A 17,547-nucleotide genomic window follows, 5' to 3' on the forward strand; every position below is an offset into this window, starting at 1 on the left:
TTTTTTAGATTAGAGCGTCACTGCTGAGTCTTTAGTAGACGAAACGCGCGTCTGGCGTAAATACAAAATCATGGCCTGGTATCTATGACGAGTATTTTATTAATGGAACCTAATCAGAAAAGTTCGGATTGGTAATGGAACAAATGTGGAAAGATCATCATGAATATACCTGAAAGTGAAATTAAATAATCTGACTTATTTAATCTCCTTGGAGCTTTTGACTAGTGTCTGGAGAAACTCCGATTCATATGAAAATAAAAAGAGGTCGGCAAGGAGAGGTAGTGACTTCATATTATGATCTATATCAACAAAGCCACTACCAATCAGAACCCCAAAACTAGAGTGTGTAGCTCACCTGTATTTGATGCTTTGGAAATCATGTTAAATAAGGTTAAAATCATAATTTATAGTGTAAGATATCATTAAATACTATAATAATATCTAAGATAATAGCTAAAATCTGAAAAATTTCCATAAAATTACTAACTCAGGGGCAGCAACCCAACAACTGGTTGTTGGATTTGTCTGAAAATTTCAGGGCCAAAATAACTAAAATCTGATGAATAATTTTTGCCACCAGTAAGATTTGCTCTGTGAATGCTTTAGTTTCAGAGATATAAACCAAAATCTGCATTTACCCTATACTACTATTTTTAGCCATGCCTGCCATCTTGGTTCACGGACAGGGTCATTCGACACATTTTTAAAACTAAATACTCTCTTATGATGATTGTGGACAAGTTTGGTTTTTGCCTCAGTAGTTTCAGAGACGATTTTTTTTTAAATTTCAAAAAATTACTAAAAATTTTCAAAAATTTACTTTAAATGGCAATAACTCCTTAAGGGGTCAATTGACCATTTTGATCATGTTGACTAATTTGTAGAACCTACTTTGCTGAACATTATTGTTGTTTATATGGGGACGAAGTCCCCAATTACGGTAGAAAAATCAATAAAATAAAAAAAAAAATAAAAAATCGGGAAAATTTCCCGAATTTTTCATTGTACTAATGAACTCAAAATCGTTAACGTTTTTTTTCAGATCTACTTCCTGTTCCGGTTTTCCCGCATTTGCGCATATATCTGTCTTGTTTGCATGAGACTTTGAAATAAAAATTATATTTATCAGTCTAGTAAAATATAAGATTGAATCTCAATACAAATTCAAATTTAATAATTGTTTGATATGATAAAAACGTTACCTGATGAAAGCGTTTCTTTTGTTTACATCGAATATGACGTCATAACTTAAAGAACGTCACAGCTAATTCCCTAACAACAGAACCAAAATCGGGAACGTTACGTATGGTATTTCGGTTTCTTTCATCAGCATGATTGAATTAAAAAAAAATACATACAGACTTCGTCCCCATTCACAGGTTATGCCTGCCTCATATTAGTTTACCTCTATCTATAATAATATTCAAGATAATAATCAAAAACGGTAAAACTTCCTTAAAATTAGGCAATCTAAATCTTTTGATGAGGAAAGGACGATAACTCTGTCTGTATGGGAGATTGATATTCCGCAAAATGTCCGTCTCCGATAACGCTTTTACAATATATGTACTTTGATCCTACTTCCGTTTTTGCGATGAACTTTAAAAAAATTGTGATTTTGAGATGTTGATTGGATTAGACTGGTTGCAGTGGGCTGTCATAGCCTGTCTGTTGACTTTACCTATAATTTATGAGTTGAACAACACTTTTAAGTATTATGCAAAGTTTATCTTATATTATATACTTGTTATGTTGGTTGGCATAGTGGTAATGTTCTACTCTTTGTTACGTCCACGACGACCAGAAAATGCTCGGTAAGTGCTTCTTCTTCTTCTTTTTCTCTTCTTTCAATAATTTGAATACCACCTCTGTTTTATTATCGCAAATGACTATTTATATTTGGCCAAAGGGAACATCCTTCTGACAAACTATGTACACAAATTCGGTTAAATGCCATTGCGGTAATATATATATATCATCGTGTAATGTGTTTTCGTACTAATAACAATTTTCACTGCTTACGGTTTTCACTGTTGAGTTTTTATTCAGGTGTTTACTCAAATTTAAAAAGCATGTCCTGTAGATTGATTTTAGGTATCTAGTTTTTTTGTCAATGCTTACTACGACTTTTTACTGTTTCCGATTACTTTGCGATTTTTGTATGTCAAAAAAACGGCGTCATATGTTTTCGTATGAAATAAAAATTGGATCAGTACACGGGCAGGAAATGACTACAAAATCCGGAAATTAATATTTTCTAAAGTCGTGGTTCTGGTGATCGCTTGAATCATAAAAAAGGTTATTTAATACTTTTCACTACTAAAAATTACTGGTAAATAGTGTAAGGTTGGTGTTTTGTGTGCTGAAATTTTTAGATTTTGATTAATTTCAGATTGGCACCTGGTTTTTACAAAATACCTTATTTTTTCTAAAATAAAATGCTGTTTTCAAAATTTAGGATTAAATATAAAAAGTTAAGACTGTTTTCACCTTCATGTATCAAAGATGTATAAAAAAAAATGTCAATGAAATATTGAATAATTAGATTTTGAACAACCATTTTATATAAGAACCCTGCCAATTTTAACTCGATGGTTTGTTATTAAAATTGACAAAAAAACACATGACAGTCATATGTCTTGAAAATCCGGTGTCTGACTTGCAAAAAACATATCTGGACTTTATTTTAACCCTACAGAATTTTTTTCCACAACTATTCTAGTGATGCATATTTTTGACATTAAATAAAAATGGCTAAATAGGTCAGTTTAATTTAATTTGTTCTAACGTCTTTAAAAAGCGACATTGAATATGTTTTAAATATGTCAAGTTGTAGTGGTGTTGTTGTTCTAAATATAGGAACAGAAAAACATGCCACAATGTACGCTTATGCATTCGAAACCGACGAATTGTGGTTGATACGAAAACATATGACATACGAAAACATATGACACTACGATATATATACAATTAAAACTGCAATGTATTATAAACATAAAGCAAGTGTCTGTAGGGAATCCGGGTCCATCCACCCTGATTCACATTCGCCATACTAAATGTTCGCCCTGATACCTGTCCTGTTCGCCCAGGGTCCATTCGCCCAGATTTTTATTTTTTTCTATTTGTTCTTCAGTTTGTTGTTAATTTTAAGTATTTGAACAAATGATATGTAAAAGTTTGTTAACAAATTGACAGAATATTTATATTGCCACATTCATTTTCCCTTTGATATGTGTTAACAAAATAATTGTATTCAGTCAATCATGGCTATATGCACTAGTCTCCGAGTATAATATTAAACTTGTAAATCCGTTTCGTGATTTACAGTTTGTACATCATTGTGTTAATTAATTTCAAGCTGAATATTTCATCAAAACAAAACTTTTGATTTTTTATTAGTAAATCATTAAAAGACAAGTATCACAATAATCAGTGATCCAATTTATTTTGTCATTGAACAATTAACGATCCTAAACAAGCCATAAACTTTTAAATATTTCCCTGTTTCCATAAATTTCAAGAATATATACCATAGACATATCTGAATAAGTTTTTTTCAACTTCAATGCCCTGAATATCAATATTTTTTACTAGGGCAAACAGACTCTCTGGGCGAACGAACTCAGGGCGAACGTACCCAGGGCAAACATGTTATTAGGGCGAACAGCCCCGATACCGTCTGGAGGCTGTCTTTGAATCCTTCCAATAAGGAAGCTGTGACGACAGCAGATGGTAGTAAACATGGTAAAGTGAAGAGTTTGTTAAAATGCTGAGACAGTAGTGGTCTTACTAGTGTGGTATAACATTGTGCCTTGATATTATTTGGACAGGAATTGATATTTCTTCTCAAAAATTTATTGTCATACGAAGAAGGCTTAAAAATTCTGAAAATTCCAACTTTAAAATTTAGAAGGCTAAGAGGCAACATGATAGAAACATACAAGATAACAACAGGTGTATATGACTCAAAAGTGACAGAAGGTCTATTTACTCGTAATACCAGCTTGACAACAAGAGGGCCTTGGTATTTAGGTTTCTTTACTACTTCTGTCTTTTCCATGTATAGTGTAGTTGATGGTTATTGGTTTTCATTTGTTGGTTACAGGTAGTACTTTGCATTTGTCAGGTTTGAATTGCATGGACCATGTGTCCTTTCTCTTTACATATCCTTCTGTAAAATAAACAATCATCTGCGATTAATTTAGCTTTACTGCTACTACATGTAGTTCTGGCAGGTTGTTTTAAAATGTAGATAAGAATGGGAAGAGGCCCTATTACAGCTCCTTGGGGGACTCAAGATGTTGCGTCTGATGTTTCTGACTTCTTTCCATCTAGGACAACCTGCTGTGTTCGGCCCTGAAGGAAACTAGCTATCCATAGAAGTGTATTTCCTCGTATGTTTGCAGGTCATATCGTAATATGAGGCAGGTGCTACCTAATAATCTTCAAAATGTAAATTTTTGATGATCATGTTAACAGATTTGAGTAAAATCAGAACAGTCAAATAGACTGTTAGATGACCTGAAATAAATAAGCTTTATTTTAGTTTAGGCATAACTTGTATACAAACAAGGACATAACATACATACATCTTATCACTAATTCCAGCTGACCTGAGAATCTGTCCAGCTTGAACTTTTGACGTCATACAACAATCACTTTTCAATTGTAGCGTCAAATTTTTATGCCCCACTTAAAATAGTAGAGGGGCATTATCTTTTCTGGTCTGTGCTTCCGTTTGTCCGTCAGTTCATTCATTCGTCTGTCCCGCTTCAGGTTAAAGTTTTTGGTCAAGGTAGTTTTTGATGAAGTTGAAGTCCAATCAACCTGAAACTTAGTATTCATGTTCCTTATGATATGATCTTTCTAATTTTAATGCCAAATTATAGTCCTGACCCCAATTTACGGTCCACTGCACATAGAAAATGATAGTGCGAGTGGGGCATCTGTGTACTGGGGACACATTCTTGTTATTTTATGATGTCAAATTTTACACAATGTTTAAAGGGAACCTGTGTTACATGTATGTCCAGTAATGGGGGACAAATAGCGATAATGTGTATTGTATGCTCTAATGAGCCTTTAACTGACATACTTGACATACAAGACAGCAATGCAACACATAATACACATGAAAAAATTAATACAACACAAATTTTTTAAGGAATCATGCATGGTGGTAAATAGTCCAAATAATTGTTATGTCTTGAAATGTTGTTAATCTTTTGCTTTGATGCCTTACTGCAAAGTCTTAACGAACAAATTATGTTTTCAGTTGGACTTTGAAAGAGAATCTACTGCTTTATTAAAGTGGTTAGCTGATCTCTACTCAAGATGATTGACCGTAGGAGTATAGAATAAACTTTTGCACCTACATTTTGTAACTTTCTAAAATCTTGATGAATGATATACAATGATATACATCATGTATATGTAATATACATGTGTATATACAGTTTTTTTTGGCTAAATTTCATCTCAAAGATAAGACCATTCACCAATATTTCCTCTCTAAATACATCCAAATAACTATGACGTCTCAGTAAGTCGTCCTAGCAGTGAATTAAAACAGTCTTTCAAGACAACATAATTGTTTGAACTAGGTGGTAATAAGCAGGCATAAAGCATACTAGGAATTAAAGATTAAAGCATATTAAATGTAAACTACATGTAAGCATGATTAGAAAGCTGGTAAAATGCAAATATAAAATATTTAAAAAAATGACTCCACGGTGGAGTTTATATAAGAGCATCTTTCAGTCAACATACATGTACATTTCTGACAGAACAAGTGTTTTTTTTATCAGAGAACATCCAAAACATACCACAGAGCTAAAAACAACTAAACTTGGCACATGCATAAAGATTAAAGATTAGGTATATTTGACTTTTTATCAAGTTTTTACTTTATTTAAAAAAAACATAAAAATTTCAATCGACCAGTATTTGCCAGTATTGCCCACTTGGGGAGTATTGTCCGGGTGGTATTTACCATCCAACCTTAATAGAGTTGCCTCCCTTTAATATTGACATGCAGATAAAATGATGAATATATATATTTATACATGTATATATGACACAAATTTTATAGGCCATATAAACGAGGGTACATAGGCAGAAACACAGGTTAGGGCATGGACATTTTTGGCTGTACTAGTACTGTTAGGCTCTTTTGGTTTTCATGTCTTTAACGTTCAAAAGTAGCGATAATAATTTGGCTTCAAACTTTTTGTCTTTTATGCACCCCATAAAAGTTATTCAAGAAACATGTTGTGTGAAAATAATCAAATCAAATGTTTTTGGAGTTAATATTGGGGATGTGACTATTCTACATTGCTCTTTGTCATTCTTTTTTTTTTTATTTGCATTTGCAATTTACAATTAATTATTGACAATCATATTTATTGTATTTTCAAGAAGTATGGTTCAAAATTGTCTTTTAATTACATAATAAGTTTTCTTATCCTCGTTTACCTAAAAGTTTATTGACAATCTTTGCTGACAAACATTGTTTACTATTTAAAAATTCTTACTATATAAGTTTTATCATATTTGATGATTATGAATTAAATATGTGAAACACAAAGAGATGCAACCCAATAACACAAAAAAAAAACTAATTCAGTGAGTAGATTGTCTTCAATTAAAATGCTCAGTGCTAAATTGTATGAGCATGGAAAGTTGACAATAATTTTATAAAAGATACCAACAAAGATTCACTGTGTAGTTTTCAATAATTTTGTAACAGATTCTAGCAAAGTTTTCCCATGTCCTCCCCTCTTTTTACCATTCAATATCTGATATTTACTTTTCTAACCTTTACGATTGTAAATGACTTTCATTTTCTTTTTTTACAGATTGGCCAACTGGTTAGTCAATCATATGAGATGTTTGTTTGGTTTGTCTATAGAAGTTAGAGGAAGAGAAAATCTCAAATATGACGAGGCTTATATTATTGTCTGTAATCATCAAAGCTCCTTAGATTTTTTTGGTAAGTAGGTACATTGTATAAAAGGAGGGTCCTTATTACACAAGCTGTGTCCCATCAGCGTCAGATAATCTTTTCAATAGAAGTTTTCTTGTATTTGGTAACTAATTTTATTAAATGCTTTCAATACATGTACATGTACCTGTACAATTCAACGTTTTCCAAAAGAAACGAAGATAAATGATGAAATTTACACTTGTGTGATAAAACCTAAGGAAATTGAAATTTATTCACCTTTTTTTTAAACCACATGTTTTACTGTCAAGTACTGTTGTCAAAAGGGAAGATATCTGTGTGCGCCAAAAATGCACCCTTTTGGGCCACTTTTTTTTCAGTTCCATTTCTTCTTTTGGTATATGTCTTGTATTAAATATTCAGCAGAGCAATAAGTTTTCTTCTCTTTCTGTACATGGACTGTATAATGCATTTCAAGTAATTTCTCTCCAGGTGAAATATCTCCAAACATATGATAATTTGAAAGCCAAAAATAAGAATTAATATTTATGATAGATATGTGTATTAGCGCAATTGATACATTTGGAAAACAAAATTTGGTGCAAAGTGAAATGATACCCCTGAAAAACAGTAATTGGTGCAAAAGCACCACTGCCGTCAAAAGAAGCTATTAAAATATCAAAGATTGCAAATTCATGTACTTAATTTAATAATTACATTTTATAATGCACTGGTTACCAAGTAAACAACTGTGATTAATAACCATGATAACCCTGGGTATTAGTTGAAATAAGAAAGGAAAATATGAAGCTAAAAAACAAATTGCAATATAATAATTTTACACTAAACTCCAGTATTTTTATTTTTCATTGTTTGCTAACTACCTATTTTAAATAATTTCATCTGTGATATATCTGATAGAATGAAACTTAAAAAGAAAATAAAGAACAGATTTCGGACAGAAAGATATTGCAAGTATAAAGTTGTTGTCCTAATTTACTGTGTAACTTCATCAGATGTCCAAACCAATACCAAAAGTCCTAGCTAAAATAGATGTGCTAATTTAATTAAGTCACAAACCCTCAATGTCTAGGATGTGTACTAGTAATATAAAATAAGGAGAAGTGGTATGATTGTCGATGAGACAACTCATCATAAATGACATGGATTTAAGAAACTTTAGGTATATCTATATGGCCTTCAACAATAACTAAAACTCTTACAGTCCACTATCAAGAATTTAAAAGACAGAACAAAATGTGAAACAATTCAAATGAAAAAAACATGGTTCTGGTTACTGACAAAACAGTAAACAAAAACAAAACATGCATGATTGGATAAAAGTAAACCATTGAACTATAATGGGTTTACTTTTATAAATTGTTATTTAGATGGAGAGTTGTCTCGTTGGCACTCACACCACATCTTCCTATATCTATGTAAACAGACATTTTATATCTATTTTTAGCTATGATGGAGATTTGGCCTGAACGCTGTGTGCCATTTGCTAAAAAAGAGTTAATGTATTTAGGACCATTTGGACTGGCACTTTACTTAGTTGGAACTGTTTTTATTGACCGTGGAAACAGAGATAAAGCTGTGGATGCAATACAAAAGACATCAGACGAAATTAGAAATAATAAAGTATGTATTTGATGAAAAGGTTCATGGCCATGTCACAAACTATATAAATTTCCTCAGTATATAACTGTAATACACTATTGAGTGTTAATACATGTAGATGTTGTATTTTATAGATTCTTGCAATATTTCGCAAGACAATCTAGATCCATCTGACATGTGAAGCCCTCTAGGTGAAATCAGAATTTGATAGGAAATTTTTTAAGCTACATTTTTTTCAGAAAGATCTTATTGTGGTGTGTAAATTTATATAAAGTTCAAGATTTATTCCTTTTATTTATGATTTAACAATTTTTCATCTCATCTCATAGAGTCATATTTCAAATGCATTAAGATCATTTGAAGAAGAGTTTAAGATACTGAATTAAGGTGCTGTGAGGTTTATTATATCCTAAATTGGGATGGTTGGTCTAGATTTCTATTGTAAATTTCTCATTAAGGTTATGAATGCAATAAATGTGCATACATTGTAATTTACATGAAATCTTTTGTACTTTATTATTTTATGATTATTTCCTCTACAAATACAAAGTCGATTTTTTTAATACATACAAAGAAATTAAAAAGATTTCAATTCTAAAAAGGGGATAAGTCTGAAGAATTTGTTTGTGATGGATTTGACTGTTTTATCTATTTGTTGACATTCGTAGTAATTTATGAAACTTAGGAATGGGTTTCAGGGGTTATTTATCAATTTTTCATTGATGCTGACAAGATTGTTATTTCAATGAACATGAGTTTTAGGACAACTATATGTGGTTCTATAAAATCTATTAGGTAAACATAACTTTTTGACAGGGTTCACCTGACCTTGATCTCACCAATATGATCCACAAATATTTACTTCAGAATAAGTTCATTATAAATAAAAGTATGTTTAAATTCAGTACAATTCATCACTGCAAGCTATATTTGTTTAGTGCATCTGTTTTTTTATGTCATACCAATTTTCATAATGCCCCTGTGTGGCAGAGGGGGTAATAAGGTATATCCTTATCTGTAGGTACATCCTGAAATTGGTTACTGTTCTCTAACTGTTTAGCTATAAAAATGTAAGAAACTTGTGGCCAATACTAATGCTTTCAAACACAGATTAAGTTCAAATTAAGGGGATGTCACCATTCTCAAGTTATGTTCCTTTTATAAATGGAAAAATAGCTGAATTTGTTGTTTTAAGCACTTTTACTTTTTAGCTCACCTGGCCCAAAGGGCCAAGTGAGCTTTTCTCATCACTTTGCGTCGGTCGTCGTCGTCCTGCGTTAACTTTTACAAAAATCTTCTCCTCTGAAACCACTGGGCCAAATTAAACCAAACTTGGCCACAATCATCATTAATGTATCTAGTTTAAAATTTGTGTTTTTTTACCCGGCCAACCAACCAAGATGGCCGCCATGGCTAAAAATAGAACATAGGGGTAAAATGCAGTTTTTGGCTTATATCTCAAAAACCAAAGCATTTAGAGCAAATCTGACAAGGGACAAAATTGTTTATCTGGTCAAAATCTATCTGCCCTGAAATTTTAAGATGAATGGGTCAACTGGTTGTAAGGTTGCTGCCCCTAAATTGGTAATTTTAAGGAAATTTTGCTGTTTTTGGTTATTATCTTGAATATTATTATAGATAGAGATAAATTGTAAACAGCAATAATGTTCAGCAAAGTAAGATCTACAAATAAGTCAACATGACCAAAATGGTCAGTTGACCCCTTTAGGAGTTATTGCCCTTTATAGTCAATCTTTAACCATTTTAACCATAAAATTTGTGAATTTTTACTAACATTTTCCACTGAAACTACACGGACAAGTTCATTATAGATAGAGATGATTGTAAGCAGCAAGAATGTTTAGTAAAGTAAGATGTACAAACACATCAAAATCACCTAAACACAATTTTGTCATAAACTGTCTGCTTCCTTTGTTTAATTCACATATACCAAGGTGAGCGACACAGGCTCTTTAGAGCCTCTAGTTTTTTGCTTCAACCCAATGTTCTGAAACTTATACACAATGCCATACATTTGATGGACTGTGAAACTCAGATCAGGAGATTAGGAAATTTCGGTCAGGAGATTAGGACTCAGATGTGGAGGTTTTTTATCGATATAAATTTTGTCCGTATTTACCGTATGATGTAGAAATTGTCTTTTAAAGTGTTATTCCTTCAACTTTCCATCCGAAAGTAATAGTTAACCCTTTTATTTTTTATTTGAATCATGAATGATTCCGTTTTTTGTATTATTTTGTTTTTGATAATTGATTGCTAACTGCTTGTAAATAAAGCATTATGAACTTTTTTTTTGTGTATTCATGTCTCCGTCTCCTTTACATTAGTATAGACAAATAAGAAAGAAATATGCTATAGTATACATGTATATTTTAAACATGATTAAAATAAATAAATATAACAAACAATGACAATAGTTATGCATGATTTTTATGCACTGGAGTAAGTCATATTTCTACATAAACTTAAGACTCAAATATTTCACTATTTATAGCTTTAACACTGGTCCAATGACAAAAACCTATATTTTTCAGGAAAAATTCCTAGTCAGACTTATTTCAATTTAAGCCTTGAAAAGAGGTCTAGATTCCTCATACAATTTTTTTAAATTATTATTTACCATCCTTATATTGGAATATTTGTTTAAAATATAATTCATTCATATTCTTTTCACAATTTTCCTTATTGAAAGAAAAATAACTTAAAACATGATAAATCAAAGGGAAGTAACCCAAACTTTATTTTAATTATTTTTCAATACACATTAATAACTCGAATAATTCAAGCCCTTTCCGTGTCCGATTTTCTCCCACACGAGGCCATCGTAGATCAGCGGAATATAACGACTGAATTATTCGGGTTAAGTTTTTATTACATAGCCACAGTTATCCAGAGGTAAACATTATTGATTACCAGTATGTTTGACACCCAAGCTGTCATGTCAAGTGAAGCCATATAACTATACATCTTCTTTGATTTACAAGTAAACTTTAGCACCCGCGTCAGTTACATGATCTTACATTGTAGTAAGAAATTATCAAAATTGGGGGCTGAAAATTTTCGTTCATACAATATTTTAAACATAGGATTTTTTTCTTCTGAGCAAAAGGACGGGAGGAGACTCCTGAAAACTGGATTACTGTACTCCTGTAGGTTCACATATATGCAATAAAATTGAGAATGGAAATGGGAAATGTGTCAAAGAGACAACAACCTGACCAAATAAAAAACAACAGCAGAAGGTCACCAACAGGTCTTCAATGTAGCGAGAAATTCCCGCACCCGGAGAATGCTTATAACCACCAAAAACACAGATCAAGTTATAATTTTGGTTGCATGACTTTGACTATTCTCAAATTATGTCCCTTTATAAATGGAAAAATTACTGAATTAGATGTATATTTATAAGCAGGGGCATTCTTCTTTGATTTTAATTATAATTAGTATAAGCAACACAACAAATTATCAGCTGCTTTAACAAGAGCAAATGGTCAATCAGGATTATTTTTCTTATCCATAAAAAATAATATCTATACTATTAAACGAGAAGACCTCATTTTTGGTGTCGCTTCTCTTTTTCACAATAAATCAATCATCATGCCTCTGTGTCCTATAGGTAACATGCATAGTCGCATTTGTCATCCATTCTTATGATTATTCAGATTGAGTTATTTTGGGAGAAAAACGACAAAAAAGGAGTCCGGATTTGATTCCGTCATCGGACTAACTTTTAGTCATATATTAGATTTCCAGTTTGAAAGATGCACAAATACAACCAATCGTATGATAGATAACTAAATATGAAAAATGAATAAGCCAATCAGAGCGTTCTCCATAGCATGGGGTTGAGATCACATGAACCACAACTATTATACCTCCTTATAGAGGACAATAATTATTTTTCGCGTTTATCTATATGTAAACTACGATTATGATAGTTACTTTAAAATATAGAGACTCTCTGTATTCTGTCTACTGTTTTCTTTGAAATGTTTACTTTTTAAGGGGTCATACCAGTTGAATATATATATTTGACACAAGTAAAGCCAATCGTATGATGGATAACAAAAATGGAGGAAAAAAAATTAGCCATTCAGAGCGTTCTCCATATCATGGTGTTTATATCGCAAGAATCACAACTATTATACCTCCTAAGAGAGGTCAATTATTTTTCGCGTTTTATATCATGGTGTTTAGATCGCAAGAACCACAACTATTATACCTCCTTAGAGAAGACAATTATTTTTCGCGTTTATCTACATGTAAACTACGATTATACTACTTTAATACATGGAGACTATAAATATTCTGTCAGGGACTTTCTATGTTAGTATAGAAAGTCGGCCCTGATTCTGTCTACTGTTTTCTTTGAAATGTTTACTGCTTAAGGGATCATACCACTTGCATAAATTATATTAAAATAAGTAAAACAGATTAATTTCATCTAAAACTACCTGGACCAAAAACTTTCACCTGAAGCGGGACAGACCCGGACGGAAGGACGAACGAGCGAACAGACGGACAGACTAGCCTGAAAACATAATGCCCATAAATGGGGCATACAATTTATTGTTGAAAGGGAAAATAGTGATTTGGCAAAAATGAAAGTAAGTTTGAGATTAAAAGTAGGCGAGCATTTTTTGGGGCGTAGGGATCGAGTGTTTTTAAGCTCGGGATTTGGGAATTGATCCTTACTGGATCCAGGAATATATTTTTCGATTTCATGATTTCGGGATATGTATTTCTTTTAATTCTGCATCTCTGGATTTCATGGTTTTAAGCGCGGGATTTCGGGATCAGGACCCCTCCGACCACCCATCAAATTAGCCTTAGTCATTTATACATGATTCATATCCTACCATTGACTTCTTAATAAGGCTCTCAAAAGAAAAAAAACACTGACGGATTGTCCTAGAAGCATATTTTATTAGACTAATAATGGTCTATATATAAGCAGTTGGATTTATTTCATGTTTGAAATGGTTCAAATTGTTAATTTTATTTGACTTTTACCAAAAGCAGCATTGTAGCAAAGGAGAAGAATAATTGAGGTCTGAGGCCAGACACACGAAAATATTAGAATTTAACAGAAAGGAAACAAATATCGGACTTTAGAACAAGGGAGAAAGCTTTTGATACCTTTTATGAAATTTCCCATATTTACCGGTACTATCTTTTACAAAAAATCATCCTACAACAGTCCACAAGCTCTATATGCCCGCGATTTCGCGGGTGTGTTCTAGTTCTATTTTATTTAAGCTGCAGTCAAATATATTGATTGTGTAAGGAAAGAAATTTATTATTAATGTGCTGCATTTATTTTGCAGGTAAAAGTTTTTATATTCCCAGAAGGTACAAGAAATCATGAAGGAGCGATGCTTCCCTTTAAGAAAGGAGCTTTTCATTTATCTGTGAATGCACAGGTAAGAAATTTATATTTAAGACAGAAAAAAAGTAAGAAACGTATGTTTTAGGAAACAAACAAAAACTCCACATGCGCCTTTTTAGAATTTTTTTTTACAATGAAATATATTTACAAATTACAGTCTAAAAATTCATAAAAAATGTTTTAATTTAAAGTCAGTCTGAATGTACTCCAACAAAATATCTATCAGACCACAAATACAATGGGGGCATTGAGCACCAGGTGGTCTTAGTATGTTATCTACAGTACTCCTTAGACGGTTCACTATAATGTTTGAGGTGAAACACTGCTCATGGTGCAGTGCATTAACTCTGATCCTAATTGATAATTATTGTGTGCTTTCCTGCCAAAGGTTGGTGGTTCTCTTAAGTTTCCTCAACTAATAAAAAACAGGCCACCATGATATAGCCAAGGTTGTTAAAAGTCACATAAAACACTAACAAACAAACTCGAGAACAGTTTTTCTTTAATGTATTCATGTTCAGCTATTATTCTACTTTGAATTAAAAAAAAATTGTTTTAGGAAATATTCTTAAAAGGTGTTAGACCACCAATTGAAAGTCCCTTCATCTGTTCAACCAAATTTTGCAATTATCACAGCTTTCTAAATATTTTACCTTATGTTTAACTTCATAGAAACGAGGTATACTGTGGATTCATTATTATTTGTTGGATACCAATTTTCGTGGGTACAGGTGAACCACGAATTCATATGTTCAACGAATTACAAACTTTCTATATGCTTTGTACACAGAAATAGGCAAACCACGTATTCAAATATCCACGAAAATGTTAGTTTTCCTCAATCCACGAAAATTGATCCCCACGAAAATAAATGAATCCACAGTATCCTGAATTGTACATTTATCAGTTTTCTACATGCCAATTTTAAACATACCTTTAAAATCATATAAGAAAGAAGAGGTCTCCGTAATAGAGGTATCACTAAAAATAACCCCTGAATTTCTGGAAATCTAAAATTAGTATACTATGGAGTGCATTAATCCTGAATGTTGAATGCAAACTCATAAGATAACTTTGGCTCAAAATGGTCTAAGTATATTTCTCTTTCACAAAAGTTTCATTTCTGCCAATTTGTTGGTTAGTTTAAGTAAACAATGACAACAAATGCACTATTTTTTGTCAGAGTAGGCCTACTTTCACATACGTTCTAAATTGGAGGGAGTAATTGGTGGTCTGACACCCAACAACACAAATAATGCTCCACTTAGTCTTATCACTTTATGTGCGGAAATAGAACCATGATATAATCATAACAAAACATAAAACCATTACATGGACTTGACATAACCCATTTACAATAGAACAGCTGTTCATCTCAAATTTACAGGGATGCTTGTGCCAAAGACATTAAGCTAATAAATAACATTGTTATTCCATAGGTCCCTATTGTACCAGTAGTCATATCATCATATACAGATTTCTACAGCAAAAGAGAAAAGAAATTTGGAACAGGTTTGAAATTTGATGTCTTCCTTATTATTCGAGAGACAAAAATGCTTGTTTGATCTGATAAGGTCAAAGAAATATAATGTATAAAAGTTTCTTCAAACAAGAATGTGTCCCCTGTACACAGATGACCCACTCACACTATCATTTTCTATGTTCAGCATGTTCAGTGGACTGTGAAATTGGGGTCATAACTCTTATTTGGCATTAAAATTAGAAAGATCATAATATAAGAAACATGTGTACTAAGTTTCAAGTTGATTGGACTTCAACTTCATCAAAAACTACATCGACCAAAAACTTTAACCTGAAGCGGGATGAATTGACGTACGGATGCACGAACAGACAGACAGAAGGATGGACAGACAGACGTACAGACAAGAAAACATCTACCCCTCTACTATCTTAGGTGGGTCATAAAAAATGTACCAACAGACAATCAAAGGAGGTAAAGGATGGGTTAACACAAGATGATAATCCACTGATCTACTGTAAATTCAGAAATTATTGCGATGTTTTTATTATTGGAAAAATGCGAGACGGTTATAATAGCAATTATTTTAACTTGCATATATAAATTAAACAGGATATATCTTAATATCCCAAAAATTCAAATCACATTATAGTCTAAATGGACCACAAATCGCAATAATAAATGCACTCAAAAATTTCTTAATTTACAGTATACTAAAAAGAAGAGGTTTTAATTTTCAAAAACCTAGTAACAACTGCCACATTTTCATCTGCCTGTCTTAAGTCAGAAAGCTCGTCTGCAGTTTAAAAAAGTTACAACCTAATGTGTTTCTCCTTAAGCTTTCATTTGAAATAGAATTAACCAAATGTTTTAGTTTTTGACAAAGTAACAGCTATGTCTAGGAACTATTTGGTATAAGATGTATACCTGTTTCTGGTAATTTTTGTGTGTCAGGGCCAGAATTAGTGATTCTATACATTTATGGAATAAGTTTTTTTATGAAAGATATCTGATAGTAACTAACGTTAATTCACAATTCTACTTTATTCTGGAGGATTTAGACCTTGACATTTGAAATTAACACTTGTAGACTAGATTCTGACTATTTTTTTTTTTTTTTTTTTTTGGGGGGGGGGGGGGGGGTCTTCCTATCTCATTATTTATATTTCCCACATCTATTTTTCATATTTTGACAATTTGTTATAATGTTAATTTATATTTACAGGTAAATTCATTGTCACATGCCTGCCAAAGTTATCAACAAAAGGCCTAACAGAAGAAGACGTCCCAAAACTTGCAGACTATATCAGGAAACAAATGTTAGACTGTTTTAATCAGACTTCATTAGAAACAACACAGTCAAAACTTGCCAATCATTAATTTTTATGGAAACAAATAAAAAAATCCTGCATCGAAGTGTACTGTAAATTTGAAAAGTGCTTAAATTTTTGTTATGTATGAAATTTTTTGTTATATACAATGTCACAGGAGTGACGACCATATAAGGAAGTTAAGTTTTGCAGGTATTTTACATTATGGAGAAACTCTTATATTTTTATTTTTTTCCCTAACAGAGTTGAGGGGACAATTACAGTTGCCTAACATCTTCGTGCTTACTAAGTTCAGTTCTATTTCAGTATGTGGTCTATAATGTGATAATTAGGTTATTGGTGCATCTATATAAGTATGACAGCCTTCTACATACAGTAATCTGTCTTACTTTATCTCCATTATTGATTTACATTAAGTTCTGTGTCCAAGCATTAAATAGCGAAAATAAATGAATCTATAGTATTGAGTATTTGTGTTTAAATCTCATACATTTGTGTACTTTTTATCCTCCTATAATGAAACTTGGGAGAAACCTGCATATTTAGGGCTATAGCAGCATTAAACAAAATGGAGGCTACTCGAAACTACATTTTATGCTTCATTGACTTATATTATCTGGTTTCAGATCTAAGATACAAACTAACCTACAATCATTTTATTTGGTGAAAGGATGCATCTAGGAGGAAAAAAGCAGACTTCTAGTAAAAAAAAAATTTACAGGTCACTCCGATCTACATTGTATGCTTCGTTGACTTATTG

General features: G+C 32.0%; 1 protein-coding gene across 1 annotated transcript; it reads left to right on the forward strand.

Annotated features, from left to right (window-relative positions):
- Positions 1-1,582: 1,582 nt before the first annotated feature.
- Positions 1,583-16,872, forward strand: LOC134707724 (1-acyl-sn-glycerol-3-phosphate acyltransferase alpha-like). The gene is made up of 6 exons (XM_063567732.1): positions 1,583-1,814; positions 6,858-6,991; positions 8,412-8,587; positions 13,915-14,010; positions 15,416-15,488; positions 16,682-16,872. Exons 1-6 carry the CDS (start codon positions 1,624-1,626, stop codon positions 16,834-16,836), a joined length of 825 nt encoding a protein of 274 aa, XP_063423802.1. The 5' UTR covers positions 1,583-1,623; the 3' UTR covers positions 16,837-16,872.
- The last annotated feature ends 675 nt before the right edge of the window (positions 16,873-17,547 follow it).

Source organism: Mytilus trossulus, chromosome 2 (assembly GCF_036588685.1).
Source record: "Mytilus trossulus isolate FHL-02 chromosome 2, PNRI_Mtr1.1.1.hap1, whole genome shotgun sequence".
Taxonomy (NCBI): Eukaryota; Metazoa; Mollusca; class Bivalvia; order Mytilida; family Mytilidae; genus Mytilus; species Mytilus trossulus.

Excerpts from the sequence above, each read along its gene's own strand:
- LOC134707724 (XM_063567732.1), top strand. The coding sequence starts at position 1,624 with ATGTTGATTGGATTAGACTGGTTGCAGTGGGCTGTCATAGCCTGTCTG. Across the intron at positions 1,815-6,857 it reads CGACGACCAGAAAATGCTCG|ATTGGCCAACTGGTTAGTCA; the intron begins GTAAGTGCTTCT and ends CTTTTTTTACAG. Across the intron at positions 6,992-8,411 it reads AAGCTCCTTAGATTTTTTTG|CTATGATGGAGATTTGGCCT; the intron begins GTAAGTAGGTAC and ends ATCTATTTTTAG.